At 37.4% G+C, this 26,140-nt stretch overlaps 1 protein-coding gene across 12 annotated transcripts in view; it reads left to right on the forward strand.

Moving 5' to 3' along the window:
• Positions 1–26,140, forward strand: part of PTPRM (protein tyrosine phosphatase receptor type M) — a 451,289-nt gene that overhangs the window by 302,985 nt on the left and 122,164 nt on the right. For 6 of the 12 annotated variants that reach the window (XM_042839780.1, XM_042839781.1, XM_042839783.1 and 3 more), the window contains one exon: positions 6,079–6,108. The exons of the other annotated variants lie outside the window; for them this stretch is intronic. In XM_042839780.1, the coding sequence (XP_042695714.1) occupies positions 6,079–6,108 (30 nt within the window). The remainder of the gene's footprint in view (positions 1–6,078; positions 6,109–26,140) is intronic. 12 annotated transcript variants of the gene reach the window in all.

The following is a 26,140-nucleotide window of genomic DNA, read 5'->3' on the forward strand; positions in this document are numbered from 1 at the left end:
AATCTGCTTGTGGAGAGATGAAACTATTGAAAGTACAAGTCCAGGAACTCTTGTTACCAAATATGCAGAACTCCATTGCATATGATATCATTAAATTTAACGTGTCCCAGAATCATGCTGTAGCCTTGAATGAAACAAACTGTAAAATGAGTTGAGGTGAATATTAATAAGTAAGAATGGTTCATCTGTGTAACAGTATGTGACTAGGCTATAATGAGAGTATCAGGAGATGGGTATATTGTGTCCCAGACCTCTAAAACAGGTGCTGTATAATAGAAGGTCTTGAATACATTTATGCTCACAATTTAAACAAAAAAATGGACCAATTATTCAATAGATTGTTATTGGTACATTAATTCAGTATGCTACTGAAAGTCCCTATGGTTTCACCTTGGTTCAGTTACTGCGTATACATTATGCATTTAAAGAAAGTGTATAAATCATCCCAAAGGCTTATTGTACCTGCATTGTTTTTGCAGTTTTACGATTCTTTAGGTGCTACTTCATGAAACAGACTTTTCAATGTCGCATATCATTTGACTACTGCAGTTTGTCATTTTATTTCATATACTTCATCAGGAGCCTTACTGGAGTGAAGAACTGATCAGAAAGTAAAATAGCAACTCAATGACATCTTTCCTCTGAGAACCACTTTCCTTACTGCATTGTTATGAGCAGACTCTTAGGGCTACAGTGCTAAGATTTACCATGCCAAATCTACATGCTCAGGAACTTGCTGTGGTTGCAATTGGCTGCAGCATTATCACATTCCATTATCCCAGGGCACATCCCAAAGAATGTGCTTTCTGTTATTCATCCTTTCACTGAAATGAGCCCTTGTAGATGCACTTCAGGGATGGGATACCATCCAGAGACCTACACAGGCTCAAGCAGTGCGCCCAGGAGAACCTCATTAAGTTCAACAAAGCCAAGTGCAACATCTTGCACTTGAGTCATGATAATCTCTAATATCACTACTAACTGGGCAACAAAAGGATAGAGCACAGCCCTGTTGAAAAGGATATGGGAGATGGCAAGCTGGACATAAGACAGCCCAGAAAGCCAACTGTATCCTGGGCTGCATCAAACAAAGTGTGGGAGCCCCTCCACTCTGCACTGGCAAAACCTCACCTAGAGTACTACATCCTGATGTAGATGAAGGCATGTCAGCCTCTTGGCTTGCATCCAGAAGAAGGCCACAAAAATGATCCAAGGGGCGGAACACCTCCCTGAGAACATGGGCTGAGAGAGCTGGGGCTATTCAGCTTGGGGAGGAGAAGGCTCTGGGGAGACCTGATGGTGGCCTTTCACTATCTAAAGAGGGGCTATAAGAAAGAAGGGGACAGACTCTTTATCAAAGTTTGTCATGATAGGACCATGTTGTAACCATGTCTTTGCCCACCATAGGCCTTTACCAGTCACCTAAGTTAAGCCAGCAGACAGTCTTTGTGTTTGGTGTCAAGCACTACTGGCTTTTTCAACAAATCAACTTCTTTTGGCATTGTCGCAGAGTTAACTAGATTAATCTATGCCCATGACAGGGGGGCAGTAGGTCCCTGCCCCCCCTTCCTCCCCAGCCCCACAAAATGGGAAGAGAAAATGAAAAGGGACAAGGAGATGGGAGCTGGGCTCAAGGAAGGAAGAAAAAATAGCTGCAACGGTCTATAGAAGAAAACTTCTTTTACTAACGATGATATCGGAATGCAAGATAACATAATATAATACAATCTAATTGAAATTGAAACTAATAAATCTAAGATAGGAGAGAGAGACAGTTCCTAAGACCAAGTCAAACCTGAAAAGCTTGGAACGGCTAGGAAAGCACCCTCCAGCAGCCATTGCAAGGCAGTAAGAGAGAGCGCCCCACCCGGTAGGGCCAGATCCCGTGACTTCCGTAATGTACAGGGATGGGTACCTGGAATTGGAGCATTAACACTTTAACTCCCAGTGCACTACGTGACGTTATGGTGCGGAATACTGAAAACCAAAAAACATAAAACCATGACAGGCATTAATTCAGTAGTTAAAAGTCCAACCCAATGCTTAAAGCAAAATTTTGAATGCAACACAGATATACTTTACATATGGTTCCTGTAGTATGGATGTATGTAGAAAAGTTCTACAAACACTACTACTCGCGTTAGTCATCATTATTTATTGCATTATATAATGGTCTTCTGGAGTAGCTATATTGTAAACTGGATGGCAGAGAGATTGGGCAACCTAACTATTCAGCATGATGTGGAGTCACTGTTGAGGGTAGAACAGCCAGGACACTAACAGGCTGACTCTTTGATGAGCACACAAATTTGGTTTACTTTAGTCACCTGGGTTGGGTTAAGACTGCCAGGGCTTCATTGGTTTTCCCTCCACTTGATTGTTTGGAGCTCTTTATCTGTTCTAATCTATCATTATTCATTCCAGCACTTTCCTGCATAAAGCTGTTGTGTAAAGTAAACTAGTGGTCTATAAGCTATTCCTGATAGTAATGTGGTCATATCAATATGATTATTCCTCCCTGTGAAGGGAAGCTGGGAGGCTTTCATCTTCCCATAGTTGTGCTGTAGATCTCTTGTGTGATTTAATGTAGAGTCAATGGAAGCCAATACATGTGTTACCAGAATGTTTCTTTGCAGTAAAGTGGATTTTTATATCTGATCCTGAATGTAAAATTCCAGGCAAGGCCCTTGATCTCTACTAATCTTTGACATACCTGCATGGCAATTTCTAAAAATAAATAAATAAAAAATGCTGCAGGTTTACCTGTTGGTCAATTTAAAGTAGAGCAATGGAAAATTAGGGAACTGTTCCCGTAGCCTTAGTGAAAGCAGAGGCAATTAAACCAAGACTTAGAAAAATCAGAACCTTATTTTATTCTTTTCTCTTTTTTTTTGTACACTTTCTATTATATTCTATTTCAGTTAAGTTTAAAGAAGGAAATAGAAGTTGAAAAGTTAGATCTAGGTTTGCTTAGAAATATGTCTTTGGGATGGTGGTCTTTTTTAGGGCTCCTTGTTCCTGTAGTGGTACTGTAATAAGCAAGCAGTTATTAAAATTTTATGTTGGCTTCTGCTTCAGTTGTAGAATGGAATGTCTGATCAGTTTCTCTCCATGAAGCGGTTATTTTCTTGTACTCGTCTTTACTTTCCAAGTGTCGCTGTCTGAGCCTTCCAGTAGCTTCCAATGTGTGTAATTGTGGCATTTGTTTAAAGCAGTCTCTGGTTCTTGGCAGTGGGTAAGGAATGCTTTTGTATGCCGTCGAGCTGGACAGGGAATGCATTGGTTTAATTCCCTGGTAGTAAATTAGGCTGTTCAGCTGTACACCTTTGCCAACAATTTCAGGCAGAAATTGGAAATCAGAGATAATAGAAATGAAGGAAAACTCCAGTTTCCTCCAAGTGCCCTCCTGTGTTGTTTTTTTTCCCTTAAGGCCAGCTACAAAAAAGAGATAATGAAAGAAATCAGTGTGGAAATTACACTGTTCCAGAAGCTTCTTCATATAGTAGGACAATCCTTCTTCAACCTGCTGCATTATTTTCATAACATTTTATAGTAAGGCCTTACTGTATTCGTAATATTTATGAAGTGTAGTTATGTTATCTGTTCCGAAGGATGGGAAAGAGCTTATTTTTTTCACTGTACATAGGAGCAGCCTATTGACATGAAATAACCATTTTGGTGGAAAGTGGCTTAAACATTATTGGTTCCTTGAGCAGAAGAGAGTTTAGCCAGCATTGGCCAAATTATTTGGGTTGTGTTCTTCTACAGAAAGAAACTTTTCTGCACTTTTCCTACATATGGGGAAGATACATTTGTATACGTTATGTAGGACGTAAAATGAAACTCTTCAAAATTTCTTTAAAATGCTAAATCTGTTCAGTTAGGAATAGTGCTCTTACATGTGACCTGAGAATTTGTGAATCTAAAGCTTTGTAAAACTAAATTATTTTTCCTGCAGGTATTCTCTGTATTTCCTTGTTTTTTGTTTACTCTTTTCTCATTACCTATTATTCTTCTATTATTCTTGAGAATTAAAAACAATGCTGTTTGTCCAGAGTTTTCGTATGGAAAATCTCACGATAGTAACAATCTAGAAATAACTGGAGCTTGAAACTTTAAATTTTTCTCGTCTTCTTAATGGGACACTTTCATACATATTTAAGCTCCTGGATTTTCAATATTTTTTTCACACAGCTTGATTCATCTCTGTAACATATTTGGCAGAATTTTGCCTGTAAGTACCAGCAGTGCTTCTCTGATTAATTGTATTTATTGTTGTTTCTCAAATTATTATACATCTTTTAGAAGTATGAGAACATTTGTACTAATTACACTAAATCTCTGCAATTGCAACATATGGCAAGAAATAGTGTTGGCAATGTCATGAGATTCTAAATGAGAGCAAGAGAATGAGTAATTCTGAAAAGAAGGGCGGGGGGGTATAATTACAAATGATCAAGATATGAAAGCAACACCTTGCTAATACAACAGGTAGCTTGGATTGCTTTGGTAGGACCTGATTCTGTGCCCGTTACCGAAGGCAATGGAGTATGTGCTGGTGGAAGAACAGTTCAGATGTTTCTATAGCTTTTTCTTTACTTTGTTCTTAAGCATCTTTTAAATCTCATCTTTAACAGGTGTACACTTTTGCAGGTTGCCACGTGATTAAATATTCACCGTCTAGCCTCTTGTTTTTGAACAATAAAGTTTCATCAGAAAAATGGGAATAAAAACTGGGAAACATTTCTAACGGCATCTTCACACAAGGAAGATGAGAGAGAAAATTTGATGAAAGCCTAGTTTTCAAAGGGATGCCTGAAGCATGTAGCTAGAGGCAAGTTAACATTAGTTATAGGCCTTTGCAAGGCCTGTTTACATGTTTCCCTCTGTAGTCAAAGGCTGTATGTATGTGCTTAAAAATTACAAATGCCTACATGGTTCATTTCAGTCTTTTATCTTGCCGACGTGTGAATGCTATTTGACATTAAGCTCTGAAGTGTTGTAAGATCTCAAGCCTCTTTTTAATTACAGTCAATATATGGAATTCATTTGGGTTGGATCTTAGCCCTTTTGGAGAGTTGCAGTCCTACTTGCAGGAGACTTGTAACTGAGGGAGAGAGATGTAAAGCAGAAAAGCATAGCTGCAGGGCAGGTATACTTTGTGCTTCTGCAGTGCATGTCTGGGTGGAGAGTCTCTCTATGTAAGAGGTAACACAGGAAAGACTGGAGGGATGCCTGTTTCTTAGGATGGTGGTGCTAGGTCTCCAAATCTTTGTGACACTCGCATAGACTGAAATAACAGAGATACAGGTTCAGGTCTCATTGTTCCCTTTGTCATGTGGGGAAATTTCAGCCAGTAAAAATATAGTCTTTCTACTTTGTGTGATAGTGGGAAATTTTCACTTACGGTGAAGTAACTTAAAGGCAGTTGAAATAACAATTATGGGTATAGCAGTAGACAGAAAGCACCTCCAAAGTAAGTTTTTCTTCAGGATTTAATTAGTTATTAAAAAAGCTGAAAGCTATTTGTCTCTATTGATTTTCCTCTGTGGAAGCAAGTCCTGGTCGTGCCAATGGCAAAACTGATTTCTTTAAGTAAAAGACGGTATCCAAATATTCTGTTGTATAATGACTGAAAGGAAACCTATATAATACATACTCTGGAATTCTTTGCGGTTAAAACTCTAATATTCAGAATTTGTGTATACCTATTTTTAATACAGTTGGCATCTAAATTGAAGGCATTTTATTACTCCATTTGTCAGTTTGTATTATATGTGGAGATAAGTATACGTTAAATGTCTAATGTTACTCAGATGTGCAGTGAAGTGGTCTGATTTAACAGTTGGAGATGCATTGTGTATTGCATTGCTTGAAGTTTTGTGGAGATTTATATGTCATCTATCTGTTCCAGACATGGTGCATGATATGCCCAGATAAGCATTCTTGCTACCTTCCATTTGTGTCATCAGTTCTGGTCTCAGTTTCATCTTGATTTTTCATACATTAATATTTGGCTTTTCTTTCCTTCCATTTCATCTTTTCCACCACTGCCTAATCCTTCCACCATCATGGCAGAAGAAGCTATCACTCCTACACTTACTACCTGTAAGTAACTTCTTTGACATCAGAGATACACTTTCTGCCATGTTGTTCCATGCATAAGTAGTGAATGCTAATATTGAAAGTTCCTTTATGAAAGCTTTTTGAAAGTTCTACCAAGATAAAAAGATGAAAACAACATGGTCAGTAATGTAATGAAGTATTTAGTTTTACAGAATTTTCTATTCCTGCTACTGTGCATTGGAGTCACTTGAATAATTACATAATGAATCTTTTCAGTTAAAAGCAGTAGCTATCAATGTCACCACTATGCCTATGAGAAATTTTAATGCCTCAGTAACAGTTTTTTTGAATGTATTCACTGGTTTCTTATTTGCTTTGATGAGATTATAGCATTAGTTACATATGTACAAGCATTTCCGTTTGTTGCTGTGTACATATTACTTTTTCATTAATGATAATCGTGCATAAATGTCATGAGTTACCATTACTGGGGTGGATTTAAAAGGAGTGAGCACTATAAACTCTCAGTGGGTAAAGTATCATTCTGATGTGGTTCTCAGTAATACCATTGCATGGTTCTTTATTTACCCAAAGCCTTTTCTTCATTTGCCTTGAATGAAAAGGGTTCTTTTGTGAAGTCAGAAAATTTCTTTCAGAAGCTGTTCGCCTTTTCTCACCTTCAAGTGCAAGGAACCCAGGGTAGTTTTTGGTTTAGCAAAACAGTTAGGTGTCTTATTTAATTGCCAAGTGAGATGCTTGTTTAATCTTGTTGGCCAGCAGCAGAAACCAGCAGCTAATAGATAGCTGTAGTTTTGAAAGTTCAGCTTGAAAAGTCACAGGAAACTAGAAGATAATTTCACATAGTTACTGAAGGTGGGATATTACTTGCATGAGACAGACTTGATCAGTTCATGTACATACATTAGTCAAATACTGTTGAACAGATCTCAGTTATGTTTTTATTTTAAGGTAATATGAAGTTTCTCTTGTTCCTTTTTTTAGTTGCTCTCCAAACTCTTTAAACAAATATTTTCAATTAGTACGCTTGAAATGGTTAAAACATTTATTTATGGAGCACAGGGAAAAATTAATGAACTACTTCTAAGTTCAAAACTTAGTAAGCAGAACTGTGCTTCAAATGAATTAAAGCAACTACAATTTAAACCTCTTAGCTGAAATTCCCTGAGACTTCAGGATATATTGGAACTGCTCCTTTTCTTTGTAATTCAGATTTCATATTACATTTGACACTCTACAGCTGGTGCATTTTCTAAAATGTTCTTTAAAGCACTGTATTAATGTAAAGGTCAAAAAAAATTCTCTTCCACAGATACAGTTCTTCAATATTTGTTTCTGTTGCTGAGATGAAGAAAACATATTTCCTGTAAAATAGGCCTTCAGAAAAAAACACTCATTTGGGACCATTTAACTGATGTTTTTAAAATGTCAGAATAGTCTAATATTGTAAGCCATGCAATATGTTGTTGTCACAGTAAGTAAACGTATTTAAGTTAATATTTTAACATGATTCATGTCTCAAAGCTAAGTCAACAAAAAAAATTGAAACAAATGGAACATTCAGTGAAGTGCTGTTTCATTATTCAAAGAAATTGGAGTATACCTTTTTCTCTCCACTGATAGAGGAAAACATGTGAATTGAAATGTTTCTGTAAGTTGTGCAAGCAGTTATTTGTTTTTTTTCCCCATATTGCATTCACAGAGACTGCTGATAGTGGATGGAATAGGGTTTGTTTTTCTTGGGATAGTCTCACTGTGGTTTGAAGAGAAGACCTGTCTCTTTGTTAGTGTGATACAAATTTAATGGCTTCGTCATCAGAGTACATGAACTCTTCTAAAAGAAACTGTGATCTTGCCTGTGTGTTGTTCTGCTCTCCATCTGGAGAAAGAAGGGAGGTGAAAGCCTGTGAACGAACAGATGAGATCAGAACACAGTACAAGGAAATATTTTGGACCAAATTCTACACCTGTTTACTCAGTATGTAATTTCACTGAAATTCTGAATGCAGAATTCATTCCGATTTTATTATTAGCAAGGAAGTTGCTATGGATTATAAAACGTTTTATATTTTGAGAAACATAATTTGCAGTACTCTGCTATTGCTAACTTACTGCTTCTATACTGAGTATCATATTCAAATTTACTGATTAGTCATTGTAAATGCAAGCTGTGACATCCAACTGAGCATCTATGCACTGAAATAGTTACTATTGTCTTGTCTGCTGCTTTCCTTACGTGCTGTGGGCTCCTTTCCCCTCATAGACTGCAATTGCTGCCACTTCTAGATCCATCCTAAATTAAAATTAAAAAAGACAAAATTGGCAGATGCCTGGTGCTGCTGATGAATCATCAGAGGTGGACCTACAGCTGTGCATGTTTGGCAGAAAATTATTTCCATTTTCTCTTGTGTTTACTAGTTAGCCAGTCAGGAGATGTTACAGAGAAAAAGCTGAGTACAGCTAGTAAGAATATACTTCTTGTTAATGGGTTGAAATGCCTCTGCCAGCACCTTTCCTCCCACTCTTGCTTTCCTGAGAACTAGTGCATTTTTTACCTTTCACCTCAGGCAGGTTTCTGTTGTCTGGCCATATTAGTCATGTGTGAGTTCTTTTGTTCTTAAAATTAGAGCAAATTTCACAGCGCTCATTAACTCTGCAGCATGTCTTCTGACTTGGCTGTAGATTCCAGGTGGGGAGAAAGAAGAATGAGGACGATCTCATTAGTGACACTTGTAATGACTGGCATTTGCAGCATGGCAGCAAGCAGTGACATGACTCTTTCTCCTGGCACCTTTCTTTTTTATGCACATAACTCAGAAACATTGGCCAGAGAAAGAAAAATACATCAGTAGTTCATTGTGTAATTGTAAATGAGACAAGCTGGTTGTTGAGGTGACGATAACCATCACCTCACTGACCAGTGACTATTATCTTTTTATTTTTGAGATTTCTGTTTTTACAAAGATTTACATAGAGGCTTTGTCTGCTTTGAAGGCCGTTAATCATTATTAGTCAGAATCTAACATAACTAGATTGATGCAAATTCAGGTGTGAAGACAGTACTTCTGAGTTTATTCATGGCACCAGCCACTGATAGTAAGGGGAATTTAACATACCCCAGCTTCCAGGGCAGGTATTACAGATTGTAACTTCACATTGCTTTCAAAAAAAAAAAAGTCTTCATTACCTTGCTATGAGCAGGAGGTACACCCAGTTACAGTCCAAAGTTTTGAATACAACTTTTCATGTTGTTCCTCACTTTGATATCAAAATGGTGTGGTATGACTGAAATTAAGTACTCATGCAACAATGGTGCTGCACAGCAGTTAGAATAACATTAAGAGAATAGACATATAACATGCTGCCCTCAAAACAGCAAGAGGAGTGTTTGACCAAATCCCTGTAGCTGAAAACTGTATTAGTGGGCTATATGCCATACACTTGGAGTAAATGGGCACAGTATATTGTGTAGATGTACTCAGCAATCTCAGAATTAAAATTTTATTTTTAATTAAATTAGAGTTATAGACATTAGAGATAGAAGTTTATATAGAGTCATAACTATGTAAACTTCAATGTTATAGAATAAGCTATTCTAATTATTTTTAATTAAAATACACCACATTAATAACTTCAAACACATTTTTAAAAATAGCTTTTTATAGTGATACCTTGTTCCTTCTGATTCTTTTGGATCTGATTGTATTGCTTACAGCCTTAACACTCAGACCACCAGGAAGTAGATATTGTTATTATTATTTATTAGCTCTTCCTCAAGTTTTTTTGTCCCCTCAGGACAGTGATCTGGTGACTGAAATAGCTTTTCTGAGCTGCAGAGGAATCAGATTGCAAGGATTACTCGTGTGGAGGAGTAGCTCTGCTTCACTTCTCCTTTCTGGACATACTTAGGTACTCACTCCAAGTTACTGTTCCAACACCTACAAGCAGAAAAAACCCATAACTACTTCTGTTGTTATCCAGACTTTTCAAAACCTCATTAGCACAGCTGCTTTGAGTAAGAAACCATAATCTGTAATGTGCTGCAAATGTGGATTATTCAAAATAAATGGGTACTACAGAGAATGAGGTGAAGTATTGGAAGTGATTGGTTGCTATGCTGGTCACACTGTTACTTTCTGTTAGTCTTCTTGCTCCCTCAGTGTCAAGCAATAAATTTGTAGGTGAGGTACAGGTTTAGAGACTTTTCAGTCCTTAAAGGGGCAATTTCAGTTCATACCACTTGTTTTCTAAAGACATTTAGCATAGAAACCAGTGTAACAGTAGGAAAAATAAAGATCTCTTGGTTCTTTCTATATTAATAGGAGGTCATCTTGCCTTTCTAAACTAGTACACAAGAATTGTAATTGGATGCTGATATTTTTTATGAAACTGTGGATTCCTTATATTCTTGTAGGATAAACCTGAAAGCATATCTTTATGATATAGAAAACTGAGGTAAGATGCACACATTCTGGAGAGGAGAGGAAAAGGAAATAGAGGATAGGGGCAGATATATGCATTAAAGAACACACCTCTGCATCTGACCTGCGCCGTGCTTAGTCCTGTTCAGTTAGTATGACCTGTTTACCAGAGTAGACCATTTTCTCTATATAGCCTCGAGATCAACTGATTCCTCAACTAGACTGTTGACATTGTTTGTAGTTCCCTAAAAAATTTGTTCCTAAGTCAGTCATAAATGAATCTTGGTGACGGAATGGGCACAAAAACTTTGCTGTTATTTTCCATCATTGTTGGATTAGGCTTTAAAGGGGGTATAAGGTGAATCATTTTCGTTCACTTTATGACTAAAATAGAGTATTCCCTGAGAAAAAAGGTATATGTTCTATGCCTTTTTGACTCTGAAATTGCATTTTTGTTAACAACTATAGCTTAACACGGATTTTGGGTTCTTTCATTTAAAATATCCAAGTAGAGAGATTTTTCTCTATTTTAATACTGTATTTATTGTATAATAGGGGTGATGGCTTTAAAAACTTATTCTCTCTAAGCCTAAACCTACCTTCACTTTTTGTGACTGTAAAAGCACTAACAATAACAGTAAAGAAGATACACTACATATTAAGACCAAAACTCACATCATAATTTATACTGCTAAAGGCTTTTATTTTTTTTTTTAAAGAGATTGAGGTGTTAGTTTTCAAAGTGGATTAATGAAGTACTGCAATGAGCAGCAGCAGATGACTGCAAAAGCTAGGACTACAAGGAACAGGGTTAATGGTGCTTTGTATCTATCCTGGACTAGAGGAGAACCAGCAGCAGAGAAGTTATTTAAAAAAAAAAAAAAATGTGTAAAAGAAATCATTCAGTGAATCTAGACTAATAAGACTTCTTTGTTCCAGTATAGCACAGACTTAATCACTTCTGCAGTAGAGATAAGAACAACTATAACAAGGTATTCGTGTCTGTTGAGTGATGTCAGCACAGGGCACTGAGGTATTATAGTCATTAGTATTACATTAACTTCTCCTGAGTTATTATTTTTTTGTTTCAGTTTCTAATCTGCAGTCTTTTATCTAACTTCTGAATCCCATGGGTGATACTTCAGCTGAAATAACTTTGTTGATCCTACCTGTAGGGAATATGGCTAGATTAATGATAATCCATCTCAAGGTAGCATCTGTCAGTCTCCTCTCTTAATTTCACAATGAAAATGTTCTTGTCTCCTGTTCCTTCCTTTCCATTTGCTTCCTTACCTGCAGTATTCCTTGAGCTCCTTTACACTCTGAGATCCCTGCTGTGGAGAGTGATGTCATGTGCTTTCCGCAGTATCTAGCAGTCCAAAGATAGTTCATTTCAAATTTTTTTTTTTACCATTATTCTTGGCCATTGTTCTTCTGCAATGAGGTACGTAATTCTGACCATGAGAGTAAGAAAGCACGCCTTGCGAAGTTTCTGTTGCCACTACTGCCTTCTGGTCCACTGTCTCCATTTGAGAGACTTTGCGTCATAATCCTGTCTGATCAGGGTCCTTCCTCATTTCAGAGCAATAACCCACGTGCAAAATGTTGGTAATAGATTTGTGAACCTGAGACTTATGAAAACGAAAGCAGAAAAGGAAACTGCAGTCTGTGCTGTGTGTTTGCAAATACAGATAAGTCTGGCACTTCATCAGTTCCATACACACTGACAGAAAAAAGAATGTTTTTTCAAGATTTATCATAGATATTGGAATCTGTTCTGTTTCACTGACAAGTGCCCTGGAACTGTTTTATTGTTACTACTGCTGTCATTATTAGACTGCAGTTTGCAGTGTGTGCTACAAAGGGAAAACAGTAGGACAGTCCTGCGTAATTCTTGGAAGTTCCCATCCCAGCCTAGCAGTGGCAGTGAAACAAACATGAGTTACTACCCAGAGCAGAGCTTTGTCAGGCTTATGCCAGCATCTACCAGCTTCTGTGCGAACTGAGCTGATGGAGCATAAAGAAGCACATTTGTTTGTCTTTTCAGCAGCAGAAGCTCAGGTCCACGTTTGCTGAGGTTTCTTATGAAAATCATGAATCTCAAATATGTTGGTGAGATGTGGAACCATGGGGTTAGGGATGTCTAGATTATACTCAGTGCACCTGCAGAGGGTAGTTACTTCTTTCTATGGTTCCTCTCATCATGAGGATACATGTTTGAGGAACCAGAGGTATCTCTGGTACATCTGAGGGATCCTGTGCATTTCATTGAACAGTGGAACAACGTGTGGGTTCCTGCGGATTATGTGGTTTAGAGCAGTTGTACCACTATCTCCCAGAGTGAAGTGACAATGTGCTAACCTCCTGTGTGATGTTAGTATGCAGAAGTATGTGTTCCAGTATGGATTTGGCCACTGTGTTTATTTGGCTACAGCAGTATATGCATATTGGCTGCAGAAAGCAAAACATTTTAGACAGGCTAGACAGAACATTTATTTTCCCTTAGAATTCAGTTGTATTTTAGGTATAAAGGAACGTATTTTGCAGTTTACAGTCCCATTCACAAATTGTCTGTGAAAGTGTCACTTTAAAGGGACTGAAGTTCATGACTATGTTATATTTTCAAAAGCAAGTGAAATACTGAGTGCTTTGTACTTACTGAGACTTTAAGGTAAGATAGTCGTGTTTATCATACCTGGCATTATAGGGTTGTGATCCTTAAACAGTAACGTTCAGGTGTTAATGGCAGTAGAAGTTTACTTTCTGCTTACCAAATAGGGAAGAGTCATGTCTGCATTTGAAAATTCTATGGTTGAAGATTGTAGAAGATATTTTTAACTGAGTAAAGAATAGAAACACATGAGTGTGGTCATAAACCATCGGGGATTACTGCGTGCTTAAGGAAAATAGAAAAATGAAAAGGAGAATAAGGTGCTGAATTTGGTATCATGTCCAGTCCTAGCACAGGCTCCAAGGAAAAGTGCGGTGTTTTCTTTGTAGAATAAGATGCTTCAGTTTCAGCTGCCATTTGCTGGAACTCAAAGTATCTTAAATATTTTTTTTAATTAGAATACTGTGCATTCATGCAATGCTCTTGTTTTGTTTTCTGTCCATAATGGATTTTATCTCATTATCTATTTATCCATAGTTGTCCTTCTAGCTTTTTTTTTAAAATTCTTATTCTGTTGAGCATTTCTTTTTTCATCTTTTTTTTTTTTTTTTTCCTCATTTCCTTTTATTGCAACAGTTACTAAAGGTCTATTGCTGGGATTTTGAAAATACTGACCCCAAGGTTTAAAGAAGAGAGTTTTATCTTAAGTGATTGAAAATGATGTCATAGTGGGAGTTCCAATATAACATTAATTATAGGATGTATACTTGAACACCCACAATATTGTGTATTTATTTATGTCAAAATAAGATAATGCTTGCTGTATTAAGAACAGCTTTTCATTTTATGATTGCCTGTTATTCTTTGAATCATAACCTTCACTTGTTTCTTTAATATAGGAGAAAAAGCCATTAAAACATAGGGACTTCCTGAAAGTGCGTGCTGCATGAAAGCTTTAATTAAATCTACAAGTAAAGCTTTAAAAGAACAAAATTCAAATTAATTGCAACAAGGACCGTGCATTTATTTCTGTGACAGGCCTTTGCGTGTTAGAGAAGAGGCAATCTGTGTACCGTTGTCTGAGTTAGTAAACTCAATATCGCTTTTCATTACCACAGTAGGTCATTGCCGTGCGTCTTCAGTATGACATTGTTTACATGTTAATGACCTCACAAATAGAGCCTGTTCCAAATGGCATGCACTAGGAGAAAGTTGTAAATCCATGAAATGGAATAAACTGTCCTCAGCTTTCTGCATCATTGCGTTTTGTGAGTTCCTTCTAGGCTGAGCTTCATAATTAGGCAGCAGTGTTATTAAGGAAAATTCAGTAAATGCAAATAGGGCAAAAGGATTTATAGCTGATTATGGCTTTTAGAGCACACCTGAAATTAATTTCTAAGCTTCATTATTAGCTGACTTTTCAATGACATGGAGTCTAGAAGTAGAAAGTATTGCTCACAGAAAGTGTTCAGAGCTTAAGTCAGTGAGTGGCAGTCCACACAAAAGTATTTGGGTTTACAGAGTGCTGACATACTCATGCCCTCAGAAAATATACAGTTGAACATGCTGCTTCAGTTGTTTGTGTATGATTATTTTTGAATTAGATGAGATTTTTAATATTATAAATGTATTTTGCTCCCACTGTATAACATAATGAAATCAGCGTGCTTCCTCAAATCATACCTTTAAAGAAAATGTCATATTTACATCTGGTAATTTGACTAGACATTGGAGGATACGTGGATTGCTAAAACACATAAAACGGATAAAACAAACTGAGCATAACCACTTACATTTGACTGCCTAAAATATCTAGAAGAAGTAAAGCTCAGATAGCATGCTCTGTGAATTCAAGTGCCGAATGCCCTCAGTTCCTATGGACTTAGGCAGTCAAAGTCCTTGCAGAATCTGGTCCTGCTTTTTATGTCTCAATCACGTCTGGTCAAAAAGCCTATTTTTCACTGGTTGTGTGCAGCACGTTCTGGATGTTGCGAGACTTTGTGGTACTGTCTGCAACAACCTTGGGAGTTGCTTTGCAGACAGAGAGTAATAGTTTCTACTTCAGTTGTTCACCTAATATGCAAAGCAAGTTTAATTATATGCTGTCCAACCCTCTCTGCTACGTATTTTTCCACTCACTGGTTCTGGATGAAATACATACTTTCTATGTGCAAAGGTTACTACTGAACGTACAGCGCCCCTGCAAGCATTTATGACTAATCTTGCCGTAAGCATGCATAATGTAGCTAAGTACTAATTAAAGGTTAAAGAATAGGGATCTATCTTTTCTCCTTCTGATGAATTGAATACTGTGTTCTGTATGTGTCAGATGTAGATTCTGTGTTCAACTGGACAGAATTGCTGGGATGCTGCAAAACCAAACTGTATCTGACTAAAATTCGAGAAACTGCATATTCTTGCACACATAACAAGGGACTGAAGAATCATTGGCTTGTGCTGTGTAATGAGTTAACTGTCTTATTGTATTTCATGTGAATATATAATACTGTAATGCATACTTGCACAGAATGTATTTTTTATTTCATAAGAGACATTTTCTTTCATCCTACATACTGACTTTATCAGCTCAGTTAAAAAGGTAACTGTGGTTAGTTTGTGTGTGTTGCTCTTAAAAACAAGAGGGCAAAGCAATAAAATCACCATCAACGTTATATCACTCGCAGGCCCTAGTAATAGATTATTAGAGCAGATTTTGACCACTTCTAAATATTGCCATGACTGCTGCCTTGCAGCATAGTAGAAATTAACTAGTGAGTGATGAAACTATGGAAGAATATGGCTGTTCCATGTAAATCTGTTTTCATAGCACTACAATTTACCCAGAATTTTGGGAGGTTTTATGAACTTAATACTTCTGCAAAACCTTTCATAGCAGAATGGATTATAACTTCTTATTTCTTTGAAGTCACCATTTCAGAAATCTGGCGTTCACTTCTTTCCTGTGGCCTGCCTCCTGCCATAAGAATCTAACAATAACAAATGTTTCTAAAATAATTTTCCATACAGATTATGGAAAGAACATGAGCCTGGGAACAAAAAAGTCTCTTTTCTGACACCATGTTAATGATAAGCGCTCTTAAACCATTGGGTCCTGCATTCTTTACATTTAATAATTTTTGATCCCTATTAGCAGCTGCGAAGGAGAAATATCAGGACTACTGGAGGTCTGGTATCAGAGAGTAGACTCCATGCTTCCTTTGTCACCACTTGCACTAGAGAAAAAGTAACCTTGTTTCTAAATAGAAAGGCAAAGCTGCCTGAAAATATGTTATTGGAATATTAGCACCTGAAAATCAATCATCGAGACATTGCCAGCTTAGACAGGATGAGTCTCGTATACTTGCAGAAACATATGTTCTCATATGAGCCCTTACAAAAGCGCCAGGGGAGGCGTAAAGTCATTTCTGTGACATGAGCTGCTTTGATACTTTAGTGGCTGTAGAGCTGCCTCCTTTCCTACGCTAGGAGTAATCAGCACAAGCTTTACTGGTTCAACCCTTGTGCATGAGGGTTATGCTTTTAACAATAAACTATCATTATTTAAAGCCCAGGTACTACAGTGGTTGTTTCTGTGAATAACAGTATGAAAACAGTACAATAGAATAATACAGTAACTTAGCATCTTTCAGAAAAGCATAAGTAAAGTAATTGAGCACACTGTACCACTTAGAGTCTAATCATTTGCTGTCTGATTAGAAGTCAGATAGCCACAGGGTGAAAATAAGATGGAAAAGGTCATATGATTAAATTAGCTGCATTCACACTGGCATTATTTAGAAAGGATTTTTGTTATGATTAAAGCAGACCAACAGTAAGTCAAGCAAATAAGATCAGGTTAGTGAACCTCAGAAATTAACCTCAACAATAAATAAAGGGTTTCTGTCCACTACAGGCACTCCAAGATTTGCTGATCTTGGTTAATTGTATCTTTCACATTAAGCTGTGGACTGTGTGCATGACTGCCATTATGATTAATTGCAGAGAGATTTATTTTCCTTTTCATTTGAACTCGAGCTTGTTTATTTTTTTTTTTTGGTATCACAAGAAAAGGCGACTGCCATCACAGTACTCTCCTTTTTTAATGTTGGAGTTTTTCTGCAGATTCTTAGGAGCCTAGTTTTCCTTTTGTGTCCTGTCGGAGTCCAATGAAAATCTGGGCTAAGTTCATAGAGGAGGAATTTCATAATAGGTCTCTTGCATTTGACAAAGTATGCAAAGCCTAACTTTTCATAGTCAAATCATATCTTCAGAGGCTTTTCTGAGTGGAAGCGCAGTGGTCTAGAAAGCTGTAGAACAGTGTAAAAAGTCACTTGTTGTTTTGGGATCTGTGAATTTGCAGCAGTTGGAAAGCTGCTCTGTCTTTCAATCTCTGAGAGCCAAAAAATGCATATAACTTGTGTTATTGAACCGGAAAGGAAAATGCAGCAGGAAAGGTCATTGTCCTGGTTAGTGATTGCTGATTAGTCTCCAGAAATTCTACATTAAAATTAGTCTGTTTTTGTCTTCCTTGTTTCTCATTAGTCTCTGTAGAACCTGTAATCTAGGATTTTCTTTTTGTGTTCTCCATAAATGTTTTTGTCTGTCTGGGATCTCTGTGCATATTAGCCTTTGGCTGGCATTTTAGTTACCTCTGTGCATTTGCTATCAGTGTGATGTTGAGAAGTGTCTGCTTTGCAGATGTTACAGTGGGCTGTGCCAGAATTACTTTCCCAGAAAAGATAGAGATACGGTGTTTCTTATTTCTGTTGCATGTTTTGTTAACAGATGCTTACCAGCCCATAGATGAGAAAAGCAATTCTTAAACATTCATAGGCTAGGCAGACTGGGCCACATATTTGAGAGGGATGTATCATTACAAGGAAACAATAAATAGAAGATTATTCAAAATATATACATTTTGGAGGAGCATCATCCATTCAAGACTTAGTAATCCCTGGGAAATTGGATTCAGATACTAAATAAACCTATGTTAACTACTTCATCGTTTTCAACTTACAAAGTGTCAATGCTGTGGTTCCTTCTGCTTTCTGTAAGCTGTTGTTTTGTTGCATTATATCTTACAGTGGTAGTCACTTTTAAAGCAAAAATCTTGCCTTTCCTTGTGGGTCCAAGGTCAGTAAGAGGGGGAATAGTAGTTTGTGTCATGTGCATGCAAGTCATTGCTTAGGAATGAAACATTTATTGGAGAGGTGGAATAGACCAGCAGATGCCCTGAAAGTTCAGATACGGTTAGTTTGCCCTTGGTTTAACTAGTGAGAGTGATTTGACAGCTGCACTTTGTAGATTCTTCCTTCTGGAGCATGTGATTGTGCTTTGATAGCTACCCTTAATGTATTATTAATGCAGTTGTATGTAGATCAAAACTAAAGATCCTAAGTCACATCAGAAAGTAATGCAAATTATTTTTATATCATTTGAGGATGTATCTGAAGTGAAGGAAATGAAATGCTGGAGTACTAATGTCAGGTATTTCATATCTCTGTTCATTTATGCAAGCTGTAACCTGAAGATCTGTAGTTGTGCATGAACATGTGCACTGCACAATAAACCTCAGGTTTTTTGCCCCAGGAGCTAGTAAATAAATACCAAATTTGAGTCTTTCCTGTTTGTTGATCTGGGGCTGTGGCTTTTCTTCAAACTTGGAATAACAAAATTTAAAACTTACTTGGTGTGATCTCACTAAACATTTGAGTAAGAGCATCTTGATGATAACACCAGCTTTCGAAATTAAGGGATTAGTTCTGTGATTTTCTCTAAAAGCATCATTGTTATTATTATGGAAATAATTCAGTTTGGGTTGTATTTACTTTCCCATTCTGAAATGAGATTTTTGTGGGTTTAAGCTGATGTGACAAGATGTAAGATTTTACTGCGGAAGGACACATGGTCTGCTATTGAGCTCATCTTGGAAGTCTTTCCATTTTCTTCTATTCATATTCCTTTTAGCTCAGGTTAATTATCTGCATGTATTATCATTAAAAAACAACCTGTTCAGCTCTTCACATTGCTGAAAATTTGGAAACCCCTGCTGAGGTACTTCAGCAGGTTCTAATTCTGCTTGTTAGAAGTCTCAAGACACAATGTATTTGCAGTTCACCAGTTTTATTGCAGCAGACACCTGAAGCAGCGTAAGACATGAGACATATGGCTGTGAGCTCTTAAGAGCCAATGGGCCATATCTTCCACTCATAATCTGCTGTGTTCCTGGAAGGCCACTGTGTCCTCAGCCATCAAGAACTCTATGAGAACTCCGTTGTCCAGCTGGGCGCTGCCGTACATCCTAGTTTCTTGAATATCTGCCAAAAACGTGTATATGTATGATATTCTCTACTCAACTAGGTCTCTATGTCTTGTTGTATTTCTGGACAGTATGTAGAATGTGAAAGGAAATGGAATTTTCACATTGTTGTGTGGTTCATACTGTGGTAGCAAGGTCCTTGGGCTTTGGATCACCTCCCTCAGTTTCACCTGAGAGTCATGATGAAGTCAGGTCCTCCACCTTGGTGCTGGACTAATGAGTGCTCCAGGGCTCCTTAGCTTAGCCATAGGATGGGAGATGATGTCTCATCGCTTTATCAAGGGAACAATGTGCCTCAAAAGGGGCACGGCTAAGGGAAATAACTGTCCCAGGAGGTCAAGCAGAAAAAAAATGTATGTATCTGTGGAGGTTCTTTCAGAAGGAAAAGCACTGGAGATCCTCAGCTGACAGCGCCTCGGATGCTGACAGTTTTCTCTCACAGCGTAACAACCACAGATACCCATTTTACTGGAGAAATAATTAGCTAATACTACATGGACTGTAATTCTTGGTGGTTGAGTGATGAAGTTATGCTGTATAAGGAAAGTGACTGGAATTCTTCTCCTCTTTGGCATGATGCCCACCTGCCTTCTTATGAAGTTCTCACAAAAGTGCTCATCCTCCTAGTATGGCTGAAGTGGAGTTGGGCAGAGCAGGAGCTTGAGGCCGGTTGCCTGTATGCCTTGCTGTGGTACTGTAAGTTTCTCTTCTTTCATGTGACAAAAACTGTTGAAGAGGTTCCCTGAAGTTTCAGGAGGAACCAAATTTGAAGCTGCAGCTCTGGGTGTGTTATTCTATAACGTAAAGCGAGGCATTCTGTTATTATGTTCTGCCTTTGCAAATTTAAGGAGATGAGTAAGGATGTTACAGGTCTTTCACCATCTAGTTAGCTTCACTGCAGGAACTACAGGACAGATATATCTTTTATTACTACTACTGCAAAACTTCCTGCAGTAGCTAATTTACTATTGAAGTATAGATATTTAAACATGTCAGCTGCATTTTTTTTCTTCCTGTAATCGTTTTGGAGTTTATAGACAGATGGCAGTTTTACGCTTATATCTAATAGCTATTAAATTTTTCCTATGCCTTATTTCTTTTGAATGTCTCTTCACCCAGCCTGCCAGCTTTTCATTTCTGAAGCTAAAAATAAATGTTTATGCAGAAATCAGAAGAGATTGAAATTACGGGTTGATTCACAAATAGAAAAAAGAAATTACACAGCTTTCATTAATTATTCCATGGATACTTTTGTTTGTGGGAGTGGTGTATTGAGCATCTTTTTTTCTTCAATCCTGAAGGCAGTTAAGTAGCTGAGAACATGAGATTAGAGAGAAAGAAGCCAGAGTTGCACATTGCATTTAGTCATAGGAAACATCAGTCTGTATTACATTGAAAGAGGGATTGCATATCCACAGCTGGAATTTTTGCTGCCCTTCATTTTAGCACTAGCAGCTGTCATTTTTCTATTCCATAGCATTAAACCAACCTATAATTATGCAGCAAATTCTGCCAGAAATATGCACGCGAATACTGATATTCTGTACTGAACTAGACCTCTAAATCTTGTACTTCTGGACAGCATGTAGAATGTGAAAGGAAATGGCATTTTCATGTTGATGCAGAACAGCAACAGTGCAGAGTTATATTCTTGTGGTATTTTCAGGTGGCAAATGAATTAATGAGGAGTGAGAAAGATGAGTAGATCCCAATAACACCACAGCCCTAAGGAAAGCAAAAAGCACTGATTTTTAGTCCTTTCCGTGAGTTCAAAGTGGAGTATTTGCATCAACTTCTCGAAGGCAAGTTGTTGTAGCAGTATAGAAGGTTGTATTTCAGCAATAAAATCCACTGGGGATTTTGTAGTATGAAGTTTCAGAAGGAGCATCAGAGGCAAAGCTAGAAGCAGAGTACTGTCTCTCAGTCATATAAAACAATATTTGAGCCAGCTATGTTCCTTAGCTTTCAGCAGCTAAACACTTGTCTTCCTGTTCGTTTTTAATGTATGTGTGTCTTGCAGATGCTGCACTTCTTGTATTGGATGCTCAATCTTCATTGAAATACAAGAGCATTTTCTCCAGGGACAGAAAATTCTTGACTATTAATACTGTGCCTAACTATGATTTATGAAGGTTCTTCCTTACCGCTCTATTGAAATAGATGCAGCACTATTTCAGGCGTCTAATGATTATTCTCCCATATGCAATTATGTCAAACAGATCTAAGTTAAATCAGAACTGCAAACAAAGCTAGCTCTTTTGGAGGCCACTCTTTGGGAAGAAAGTGACCATCTTTCTGAAGAGGCAGGTCAAACTGTAGAAGAGCTGAGAAAAGCAGAAGCTGCAGAAAAGCAAGTTATTAAGAGAACAACCACATACCTTGGCAGTTTTTGTAGTACTGGTTTGTTTTGACACCAGCTATTTCTTTCTTGATAACAGTCAGTGAATTCATGTTCACCTGGTACTTACTTTCATTTTACATTTGACAATTAAAAGGCCATACTGTCAGGTGGCTGCATACTTAGCCCTCATTTCTTACACTTTTTCTTTGCATTTTGTAGACATCCACAATACTTGTCAATGTCATGAGACTGCAGTGTGTTTTTGCAGAGGCTATATTTTCCATTGCTTTGAAAATAATTAATTGTTTGTAGACTAGTTGCATAAATGGCATTTTTGCATCGAGTATGGTTATATTTTCATGTCAGTCAAGTGGAAACTGAATTTTTAATACAGTATTTTATTGTGGGGTTAAATCTCAGCAGAGAGATAACAAAAAGAGGAGAACAGTAAAATTAATCAAAATCAATGTACAATGTTTCATAAATTTATGTAATTCCACAGCCAACACTTGCACAATTGGCTCGCAAAGAGCAGGATGCTTTCAGCCTGTTGCATTATGAACCACGAGGGCATAATATGATGTCAAAAATAAACTATGAATAGGAATTCTTTGTCTCAAGTAGCAATGGTTATTTCTTAGATCATATTTAATTGTTGTGATTATAGCAGAGGAGCAGTTTCTTGCCTATGTATTCTGAAAACATTATAGGCATTATCAACTGTGGTAGACAAAGATACCCTGTTTTTTGAGGGGAAAAAAAAAAAAACCACCACAAGAATTCTCAACATAATTCCAGATTTTTACCTCTACTGAAAATATTTAGTTTGAGTTTAGTCAGAACTACTTCTTAGTGGAATATTTAAAGTAGATAAGTGCAAGTGTATTTTTGCTGAACATTTTTCTCCTCAGTACTGACATGCTGGTTTTTGTACAAATTCCAGCTAAACATCCAGACCTACAGAGCAGAAACAAAATACCAAATACCTGATAAGCCTTTTTAGAATTCTTATTTGGATGTAGCCATTTCAGTAATGAGTTTGGACATTTGGAATGTGTCCAGAGAAGGGCAACGAAACTGGTGAGGGATCTGGAGCACAAGTCTTACAAGGAGCCAGCTGAGGGAGCTGGGATTGTTTAGTCTGGAGAAGAGGAGGCTCAGGGGAGACCTTGTTGCAATCTACAACTTCCTGAACGAAGGTTATAATGAGGAGGGGTTTGGCTTCTTCTCCCAGGCAACAAAAGGACGTGAGGAAATGCCGCAAGTTGTGCCAGAGGAGATTTAGATTAGACATGAGGAAAAACTTTTTGTCTCAGAGAGTGGTCAGGCACTGGAATGGCTGCCCAGAGAGGTGGTGGAGTCGCCGTCCCTGGCAGTGTTCAAAAGGCATCTGGATGAGGAGTAACAAGGTATGGTTTAGTGCTTGTGTAGCAATAGTAATGGGTGGATGGTTGGACTAAATGATCTTGTAGGTCCTTTCCAACCTTGTAATTCTGTGATTCTGTGATTTCCAATGAATATGCTCAAGTACGGTCTGAATGCCCCAGTGACCTACCCCAAAGCAGATGTGTTGAACACAGAATTTGTCTCTTTGAACCAGAAAATAGTTAAAATCATTTTCACTATTTGTGGTTAAAAAGGGCAAGAGAGATCTATTGTACCGAACGTTGTGGTAAGATTTTATATGATATTTAGTTACCATCTTCTCAGTATTTCATTTACACTCAGAGTGAGGTCAGAAAAGTAGTGTTAGGCAATACCAACTTCATAGGCAATGTTAGTAATCATATTATTCAACCATGACAGGCAAGATGTTTTTATTGTTTATTTTAGAACATAACCATTTTTGTTGTACGTGTATACATTGACACACATTCCTTCATTCTTTTAGCGAGAGACTTAATGTAAAACTGGAGATAGACAAAACATTAAGGAAGACACTTGTGGCAACTGATAATAATAAGACCACATATTTCTTGCTGAGCCTGGTCATTGCTCTGTATCCTTTGTTTTTGTTTGTAGAAGAAGATTACATTCAGAAGGTGCTTTGGGACTATTTTACTCTGTGTTGGATGTTGATATGCTCATAAAAGTGTAATTTACATTGTGATCTAGTAATATGTTAATGCTGAGTTCATAAGATTAATCAGGCCACATGCTGTCTTGTTATTCTGCTAATACAGTTTTGAGTAACATCAGCATTTTCATGCTTTTAATTTGCAAATGACCCCTGGACAGCAATACATTATGTAAGCAGACGTCTCAGAGGAAGGAGTTCTCAGGGTCCTTATTCCGGACTGTGCTGCACATTTCCTGCATCTTGACCTCCTTTTCAGTATACCCCCTGAACATGTTGCTATAAACTTATTAAAGAGCAACATGCAATGACCTTCAAAAATTGCAGAATTTAAAATGAAATATGCAACACGAATAACATTTTAAAATAATGTGAATAAAGGCATAGTTTTGACCATGTATTTAGTTACTTGAGAGCATGTTTTTCAGTTTACATCTAAGGTCTCAGTCTTCATAAACCAGTGCTGGATATTGGTTCACTATTAAGTTGCGTAATCCTGAAAAAAGTGTTGCTTGGTTCTACAGTTGGTGTAAATGAGTGAAAAAAGGAAAATATTAGAGAAAATGAAATAATTGTTATACGCATTATCTATTTAGAACATGGGCTGTAACTTCACTGAGGGGAAAAAAAAAATCTTCATGGGAGACATTTTGAGGTTTTGCAAATCACAGTTCATTTCAGCACTCTAAGATTCTCTCCAAAATACATTCAGACAAACTTGAGGTTAAAAATGAGTTTTGTTTTGTTTTTTACATAGGAGAACATCATTAAACTGTAACTGTTAAAGAGAAAATAAAACTGCAAAGGCCAGATTCTCTTGTTTACTCCAACTGCTTTGGGATACTTCAGAGATTCAAATCAGCCATTATCTGGACTTAACTATCCCATTAAGTCAGTTTTATGGCTGTTTTCCACTGCTAGAGTAGAAAAATAAAGCAGGAATGTATTGATCCAGCAGTTTTAAGTAAGATATCTTAGAAGTAAAGAGTTTTTGAGTGTGCTTAGCCAAGATTCTCTGTGTCCACTACAGAGGCACTGCGAATAGAGGTCTGCTCTGTTTTCAGGATCTCTCCAGACTGCTGAAAAGCAAGAGGGGAATTTTCTCCTTAATTGCTGGGGAAAAACAAAAGCCAGTTTAGTCATGAAAGGCCTAAACGAAACACATCTTTGTGTATACATCGCTAATCTATTTTTGCTTTTCAACATTGGCATAACACTGTGAAAGTAGAGTCCAACTCCAAAGACTTAGCTTTGGTAAGCACATTTTTGAGCTTTGCTCTGTTCTGTTACAGCTGAAGTAGTAAACCAAACTCCCTTCGCTCTCTCTCAGGGAAAAGCATCACATAAGACCTGAGGGTGTACAGCTCTTACTGTCATTAGGTGTTCATGTCTTGTCTACAAATCAGGCATGTTTCTGCTGAAATCTGTCACAGAGGGCTGTATTTGTTGCAGAGAGAAAAGGGCAAAGAAGTTTGGCAGAAAATAATTCCCTTGTGTTCCAGCTTGTCCTCAGATATCAGAGGAACTGGGAATGGCTGAGTTCAGATTCTGAGTGGTGCCAAATTCAGTGCTGTAAGTTCTGTCACGTTCTATATATGAACTGTCCTGATTACAGATTCACAAATAGCACACTGCCAAGCTCATCTAGTCACATTCAAATGGATTCTCATAACCACTCTTAAGGAGTTTGCCCACACCCAATGAGAACTCTCATGGCTAGCTTAGTGAATAGTGCCATTTATTAAAGCAACAGGTTACAGATTCTTTTTGATTGCCAGTGGTAAATGCACTGTCTATGAAATGTGTGAGGTTAACCAAGAACATGAACAAGAACTCTGGGTAGCATCTACCTTCGCTTGTTAAGTATAAAGCACTTAATCAGCATGGGCAGCCCAGTTAACCTGAAATGCTCTTCACTTAGTTACTACTTTTAATTGAATTCAGCTGTAAAATTCAGTGGCAATGTGTGAAATCTTAGTGGCAAGGTAAAAGGTTAACATGTTTTGTGTATTCTACCTGCTTTGTACTTAATACTGCCTTTTAACTAGTTATTTGCTAGTAAGGTTTGGCCTGCTTGGGTGGTTTTTTTGTTTTTGTTGTTTTTTGTAGCTGAACTGTCAAAAAATATCTTAGAAGAGTGTAAAAACCTAGTTAAAATGCACCAGATTTACATGGTTACTTAATAGCCAAATACTGGTCCTCAATCTAGTTCCAGCAGATAAACATACAATTAATCCAATCACACAGATTATGATTCCAGTGCTGCCAAACTGTAGATGAATTTCAT

This window comes from Centrocercus urophasianus, unplaced genomic scaffold (genome assembly GCF_019232065.1).
Source record: "Centrocercus urophasianus isolate 14NV4802_14NV808 unplaced genomic scaffold, USGS_Curo_1.0 seq_11, whole genome shotgun sequence".
Lineage (NCBI taxonomy): Eukaryota > Metazoa > Chordata > Aves > Galliformes > Phasianidae > Centrocercus > Centrocercus urophasianus.